The sequence below is a fragment of the Arachis ipaensis genome, chromosome B09 (genome assembly GCF_000816755.2).
Source record: "Arachis ipaensis cultivar K30076 chromosome B09, Araip1.1, whole genome shotgun sequence".
NCBI classification, from domain to species: domain Eukaryota; kingdom Viridiplantae; phylum Streptophyta; class Magnoliopsida; order Fabales; family Fabaceae; genus Arachis; species Arachis ipaensis.
This window is the reverse complement of record NC_029793.2, coordinates 137,663,941-137,671,684: the sequence shown is the minus strand read 5'-3', so window position 1 is coordinate 137,671,684 and position 7,744 is coordinate 137,663,941. Positions and strand designations below refer to the sequence as shown.

General features: G+C 35.6%; 2 protein-coding genes across 3 annotated transcripts in view; both read left to right on the top strand.

Annotated features, from left to right (window-relative positions):
* LOC107618667 (somatic embryogenesis receptor kinase 2) overlaps positions 1–4,119 on the top strand; it is a 5,085-nt gene extending 966 nt beyond the window's left edge. Inside the window, exons 2-11 of the mRNA XM_016320789.2 lie at positions 357–489; positions 604–675; positions 896–1,039; positions 1,387–1,458; positions 1,553–1,624; positions 1,714–1,826; positions 1,961–2,092; positions 2,175–2,516; positions 2,969–3,363; positions 3,506–4,119. Coding sequence (XP_016176275.1) covers positions 357–489; positions 604–675; positions 896–1,039; positions 1,387–1,458; positions 1,553–1,624; positions 1,714–1,826; positions 1,961–2,092; positions 2,175–2,516; positions 2,969–3,363; positions 3,506–3,820 — 1,790 coding nt within the window. The 3' untranslated portion in view covers positions 3,821–4,119. The remainder of the gene's footprint in view (positions 1–356; positions 490–603; positions 676–895; positions 1,040–1,386; positions 1,459–1,552; positions 1,625–1,713; positions 1,827–1,960; positions 2,093–2,174; positions 2,517–2,968; positions 3,364–3,505) is intronic.
* Positions 5,750–7,744, top strand: part of LOC107616332 (angio-associated migratory cell protein) — a 4,252-nt gene continuing 2,257 nt past the window's right edge. For both annotated transcript variants that reach the window (XM_021110734.1, XM_021110733.1), the window contains exons 1-6: positions 5,750–6,016; positions 6,788–6,829; positions 6,941–7,114; positions 7,205–7,347; positions 7,423–7,570; positions 7,671–7,744. In XM_021110734.1, the coding sequence (XP_020966393.1) occupies positions 5,887–6,016; positions 6,788–6,829; positions 6,941–7,114; positions 7,205–7,347; positions 7,423–7,570; positions 7,671–7,744 (711 nt within the window). In that variant the 5' untranslated portion in view covers positions 5,750–5,886. The remainder of the gene's footprint in view (positions 6,017–6,787; positions 6,830–6,940; positions 7,115–7,204; positions 7,348–7,422; positions 7,571–7,670) is intronic.

Sequence of the window (7,744 nt, the reverse complement as noted above, 5' to 3'; positions counted from 1 at the left end):
CATATATCCCTTAGCCACAACAACCTTTCAGATGAAATAATTTTTTAAGGTTTAGGCAGTTATTCATGTGTTTATTTATCTGTTAGGTAGTTGAGCTAAAAGATATCATCATGCATTGATTTACATACTTCTTTTAGGGTGTGTTTGGTTGGAGGGGAAAAATGGGGTGAAAATTTTCATGTTGACCCCCACTTTTTACCTTCTAACCAAATGTACTCTTATTGGTGATTATCTTCATTTCTTTTTCTACTTTTGTTTTGGTGCTTGAAGCCTTTTGCCCCAGTTAGCATGGTGCATTGTGTAATAGCTTTATCTTGATACAGGACCTAATTGTTTGTTCTTGCATTTTGAAACAGGCGATGCTTTACATAGTCTGAGGACAAATTTACAGGATCCTAACAATGTTTTGCAAAGTTGGGATCCCACACTTGTGAATCCTTGCACATGGTTTCATGTAACATGCAACAATGATAACAGTGTCATAAGAGTGTAAGCTGCTTGTTTGTCAATATCTGTTTTATAGATAGTCATTCTGTATGCGAAACCTTATGCAAGACTTCTTCTAATGTTCCTTTCTATTTTTTTCCCGTGTCATGATTTCAGTGATCTTGGAAATGCTGGTTTGTCTGGTCAACTTGTTACACAACTTGGTCAACTCAAGAATTTGCAGTATTTGTATGTTATGCCTCAAAACATCAATGCCTTAATCTATTTTTGCATATGTATTTGAAACCTTGAAGAAAATGGAGGTCGTTCCCAACTTACCTCTAATTACAACTGGATTGTACTTTCTTGCCTGACAGCTTGATTGATGGAACCGTCATAAAATATTATAAAATTATCGTGAGATGCTTTTTATAGTATACTGATTCAGTCATCTTATTTTGCATGACAGGGAACTTTACAGCAATAACATTACTGGCCCTATTCCAAGTGACCTGGGGAATCTTACTAACTTGGTGAGCTTGGATCTGTACCTAAATAGTTTCACTGGCCCTATCCCTGATTCATTGGGAAAGTTGTCGAAATTGCGGTTTCTGTGAGTATACTTCTATGCTTCTTTACCCATCTTGTGAATTTGTGAACATTCTTCAAGATCCTTAGATTTCAGTATTACTGACATCAACAGACTGAAGCATGCATACTAATGTCATTTGTGCTAGTACATGGCTAGTTACCTGTCTTCCATTTTTAACATGAATCCTTAAAATAAATTATCAAGTGAACCGAAGTGGGAAGAGATAACAGTATAACTTTGTGGTGATTTGAATTCTCAAAGCATGACATAGTGGCATGGTGCCTGTCAATATCTGTTAGTTTTCCTATCATTTTTGGTATCTGGATAGTTCTTAATACTGTTTCCTTGATACATTTGTCTAAGGATAGCCGGCTTAACAACAACAGCTTGACGGGCCCCATTCCAATGTCACTGACTAATATTTCATCTCTTCAAGTTCTGTAAGTGCTTCATCTCCAAATCTGAAGCATATTTCCTTTTTCATATTGTATAAAATGCTGACATATTGTTCTCAATTTGCACATCAAAATGTAGGGATTTGTCTAATAACCATCTGTCTGGTGTGGTTCCTGATAATGGCTCCTTCTCATTATTCACTCCCATCAGGTTTTGCACTGAACTTTGAACTATTGTTGCACTCAAAATGATTCTATTTTGTAATTCTTTTTTCTCGTTGGGGTATTTCTTGCTTGCAGTTTTGCCAACAACTTGGGTCTATGTGGACCAGTCACTGGACATCCTTGTCCAGGCTCTCCTCCATTTTCGCCTCCTCCCCCTTTTGTGCCTCCTCCCCCAATTTCTGCCCCTGGTATCCTTATTTACTGATTCGAAGTTGTTTCTTTCGGTGACAATGTTATTTGTGCACTTGGCATCCCTTCAAATTGTTTAAGATCTGTTTCATCCACGTGATTTCTATTAACCTTCCTCCGTTTCTAATTGCAGGAGGTGGTAGTGCCACTGGGGCAATAGCCGGAGGAGTTGCTGCTGGCGCTGCTCTATTATTTGCTGCTCCTGCAATTGCATTTGCATGGTGGCGTCGAAGAAAGCCGCAAGAATTTTTCTTTGATGTGCCTGGTGAGCAATCCTAGTTGAACAAACTACAAATTGGTTAAACTTGGTTCAAGGATAGAATTTCACTTACCTACTATATTTGTAGCTGAGGAGGATCCCGAGGTCCATCTTGGGCAACTTAAGAGGTTCTCACTACGTGAACTGCAAGTTGCGACAGACAGTTTCAGCAATAAGAACATTCTCGGTAGAGGAGGATTTGGTAAAGTGTACAAAGGACGTCTGGCAGATGGTTCATTGGTCGCTGTGAAAAGATTGAAAGAGGAACGCACACCTGGTGGGGAGCTTCAGTTTCAAACTGAAGTAGAGATGATTAGCATGGCTGTGCATAGGAATCTCCTACGTTTACGTGGATTTTGTATGACACCAACAGAAAGGCTACTTGTTTATCCTTACATGGCGAATGGAAGTGTTGCCTCATGCTTAAGAGGTAATTACTTTGCATTTTTCTCTCTTTGGTATTCTAGAAGCCACTAAACATGTAAGCAATAAAAATTGAATCCTTGTCTTATATTGGGTTGCAAGAGAGTGACTTGTCATTTCATGGAGATGCCAATGAATTGACTATAATCTCCTCAGTTTGGGTTGTACATACTTTCAACAATTATTCCCTTACCATGGGTTGCTTTCTTTCATTCCTCTCTATGGGAAGTTTTTTTGTTTTGAATTAGTTGTGAAGTAGGCATTTTGAACAATAATGATTCGGACAGGAGATAGTGATGAAAAATGAGAACAAGCATTATATGATTGTTTTGCCAGGTTTAGTTTCCGTAGCTACGGTTTCAAAGGAACTTCTAGCTACCAAATCTAGAAGTTTTTCTTGTGTTTGAAACTCAACAGCTTCAGTTCTTTTTCTTATCTTGTGATTTCGTTATCCTACAGAGCGTCCTGCACATCAAGAACCACTAGATTGGCCAACCAGGAAAAGAATTGCTTTGGGATCAGCAAGGGGACTTTCGTATTTGCACGATCACTGTGATCCAAAGATTATTCATCGTGATGTGAAAGCTGCAAATATATTATTGGATGAGGAGTTTGAGGCTGTCGTTGGGGACTTTGGACTGGCAAAACTTATGGATTACAAGGACACCCATGTGACAACTGCCGTACGGGGCACAATTGGACACATAGCTCCGGAGTACCTATCTACCGGTAAATCTTCAGAGAAAACCGATGTTTTTGGCTACGGAATCATGCTTCTGGAGCTTATTACCGGACAAAGAGCTTTTGACCTTGCTCGACTTGCAAATGATGATGATGTTATGCTTCTTGATTGGGTATGTTAAGGGTTTTATTAATTGTGGTTTAGAATTGATCTCTAATGGGGGATTTTTTGGGTGGGGGGGTGTGAAATTTCATCAATTAGGCTTAAGTTACCTTTACATCCATCTGATCACAATTCCCTGAACATGTTAATAGGTAAAAGGGCTTCTGAAGGAGAAAAAGCTTGAAATGTTGGTTGATCCTGATCTACATAACAATTACATAGAAGCCGAGGTAGAGCAGTTAATCCAAGTCGCGCTGCTCTGCACACAAGGCTCCCCAATGGACCGGCCGAAGATGTCAGAAGTGGTACGAATGCTTGAAGGCGATGGCTTGGCAGAAAGATGGGACGAGTGGCAAAAAGTGGAAGTTCTCCGGCAGGAAGTGGAACTAGCTCCTCATCCTAATTCTGATTGGATAGTTGACTCTACTGAGAATCTACATGCAGTGGAGTTATCTGGTCCAAGGTGACCTTAGCATAGTACTTAAGTTTGAGAAGTAAAAAAAAAAATGGAATTATTTATGACTTATTTTTTAACTATAAAAGTTTTCCTCACTTTTTACTTTTATTATTATTATTAGTATTATTATTATTTTTTCCTTCTCTTTTTCTTTTTGGTTCCTTTGGAAGTACCGTATCCTCTGATTACATCTTCATGTAAGTCACTTGCATTATATTCATTTTACATTTGTGCATAGGAGGTTCACTTTGTCAAGTTGCAATATTTGTATCATCTAATGCAGTTTTGATGAAGTGATGATTTTTCTTTTTCTTTTTTCATTTAGATGAAACAATCGAAGCATAATCTTTTTTGTACAACCATCTTTCACACTTGCCCAATCTACACATTTTACTTTTATTTAATCTCAGTCTTATGAGTCTGGCATTCAATGTTTTACCTAGACTAGTTCTTGCTAACAACGCACAATAAATGTGGTTAATTGGGATTGTAACTAATTGGACTGGTTAATGAAAATGATAATTGTAATTTGGACATGTCTGTTTTATTATTACCAGGCTATTACCGCGTAATCAGAAATTAAATTAAACTATTAATAATTAATATTGTCAACTGAACTATGGCAATAGTCAGTAAACAAGGGTCATCATTATTAAAATAGTTAAATAAAACATTTCACTAGGAATAATTGGATTAAAAAAAATCAATTCATAACTATGTATCCCAAAATCTAGAGTTATATAAATTAAAATTTTTTTTATTAAGATATATCTCATTGAAGTAGAACTGATTGTGTATAATTCCATTATTATTTTCTCCCTGCTTCTTTCTAAACTCTATTTAACTTCCAGTTAGTCAGTTAGATCCTTGACATTTAATCTTTTCTTTTATTATTTAAAATTGAATTTGCATCATTTTCAACAAATAATTACCACTTATTGCTGTTGGCATTTATTTTCTTTAATTTCACTACTTTTGTATTTCTTCAGCTCATTATGAAATCGGTGATATTCTTGCTTTAAAAAAGTAAAATGCTTTTTTAAAAGTCAGGCCATAAAACATAATCAATGAGTAAAATAGTCAAATTGAAAAGTTAAAGTCAAATAATTCGTGATTCTTTTCGATATGTGCATGCTTCTTTTATATTATATGTTTCTATTTAAGCTTTGATGTGGCATTTTGTCCCTTTGAATAAACAAGTCGCCCAACAACATTCTTTTTTTTATCAAGCCTTAACATGTTAGGGTGGCAAAACGGGTTGAACCCATCCAGCCGATTCGTTTTATCCACTAAAAAAGGTAGTCGGACTAAGATTTGAAATCCGCTAAATTAAAAAAATTTGTCAAACTCGCACCACCAAATTAACGAATTTTGGCGGGGCGGGACGGGCCGATCCGTTGGATCGATGATTTTTATTTTTATTTTTATTTTTATTTTTATTTTTATTTTTATTTTTATTTTTATTAAATAAAATAGTGATTACTATTATAAAATTAATAATTATAAAATTTTTAAATATTTTTTTGTTTTGTTTTTATTTTTCTTTTAGTTATTAATTTTATTTATTTATTTTACAATTTCGTATATTTGCTCAAATTATGTGACATTTTTTAAAATAAAGATAGTTCTATTAACAAATATTACTTTTAACAATTTTATTGAAGTTAAAAATTAAAAAAAATAATAAAAAAAATTTATATTATAATTTGACTATTTTTTACTTATATTTAAATTTTTAATTAATATTTTTTAATTAATTGTAATGAATTTTATTTTTTTTTTACAAAAAGTCAAGTGGGCTAACTCGCCAATCCGCTATAAAGTGGAGCAGGCTAGCATTTTAAACCCATCTTAATTAATTCAAACGGTTAGGTTTAAAGCTAAGGTCATTCGGTCCGACCCAGTTGAACCCAATTACGGATCAGGGGTTTAGGGCGAGTAAAGTACGTTTTTGTTGGCGGTTGGTTAGAATGCTGGAATTTTGATGTTGTGGGTGGCTTCAGTGGCTCTGTAGTGCATACACAACTACCCATACATCGTCTCTCCGTGTCGTCAATTTACAAATTGTGCCGCAAAATGAATGCAGCCGACGATGATGACCAGGAGTTTGTCATTGATGAGTGTGACATTCTGGATGAAGTTTCCATAGACGACGAAGACCTTCCAGATGCTTATGATGACCAATATTCTGATTCCGAACATTCCGGTATCACCTTCCGCCTCATCAACTTTATTGAATTCTCGAGTTAACTTATACACTATACATTTATACTCCCCCTACTGTACAAGGTTCATAGAATGGCTTGTTTGCTTCACCATCCATAACAATGACTTTTGCTTTGCATGCCCACTCTACCATCTTCTTTAACAATAATGCGTTTTATACCACTAACTGCCTCCTAGTTTGTTCTTATACTATGAAATAATCACATTTAAACCATCTATTTCGGCGCCATTGCAATTTTTCCATTTTAACTTTAAAAGCCACTTGGTTAGAGTTATCTTAGGGTTAGAAGAATGTGTTACAATTTGAAATAAAATTAAATGACTTTTTTTTTTTAGACAAATTTCTCCCTGATATACGCAACACCTGCTATTATTGATATACTAACTAACCATTCTGAGTTCCCTATATATGATATTCAAGAAGACACACAGAATGAACTTTAAATTATTTTTTTCAAGGATCATGCCTTACGAAATGTCGGAACTCTATACACTATATATTTTTTGGTAAAAGTTGAAAAATACTACTTAGAATAATTTTGATACAAACCAATAATGTAAAATGTCTTTAGAATACAAAAATGTAGTTCCCAAGTTGAGTTCGTGGTTTTACCCGTAAAGAGTTTACAATTCTTAGCTCCACAAGTGTCGCAGAATTCTTGACTTCGATTACCTTGAACCTAAATCTAATTTCCTTGCTTTTAAGTTTGTTTGTGTGTTTGCTGAATGATATTATCTGAAAATTTCACAGTTGATGCCGATGATTCTGTGCATACATTCACTCGTCATAAAGGTAACATTTCTAACTAGATTTTGAATATGATTATTCTATTGTATACAATTTATGGTGATTGTGTGTGTGTGTGTGTGCTTTTTTATTTATTTTAATTAAATTCCTGTGCAGAGGAGTTGTACTCAGCTGCATGCAGACCAAGCGATGCAACAGAGCATGAACCATGGGAGTTGTACTCAGCTGCTTGCAGCCCAAGCGATGCAACATTGGTGGCAACAGGGGGTCGAGATGACAGAGGATTTCTCTGGAATATTGGCAATGAAGTTTGGTATTCTGAGCTAAAGGGTATTTCCATTGCACTAGAAACATATTTGTGTGAAGCTTGAGATTGTGGTGCTGATGCCTAGTTTGTTTTTTCATGTTAATTCTAAACAGGTCATATGGATTCTGTATCTAGTTTAGCTTTTAGCCACGATGGACAGTTTCTTGCTTCGGGATGTTTAGGTGGAATTGTTCAAGTATGGGATGTTTTGGGAAATCTGAAAGGCACACTGGAGGGTCCTAGAGGGGGAATTGAGGTAAAAGAGGTTGTTCTTTTTGTCGCTTGTTATTCTGTGTCATTACAAAAATTAATTCGATATGATATCTTTCAGTGGCTTAGGTGGCATCCGAGAGGACACATACTCTTAGCTGGTTCGGAGGATTCCACAGTTTGGATGTGGAATGCTGAAAGAGCTGCTTTTGCTAATATGTTTGTTGGTCATGGTGCTAGTGTGACCTGTGGTGATTTTACTCCTGATGGTAATACCTTCTTTTGTTCTCAGCACATTTTCTTCTATAAGTTCATATTAATGTTATGCTGTGTTTAAAAGTCTCAATATTGTTTTACTTGGTGCCTTAGGGAAAATAATATGTACCGGTTCAGCGGACGCAACTTTGAGAATCTGGAATCCAAAGAGTGGAGAAAGCATTCAT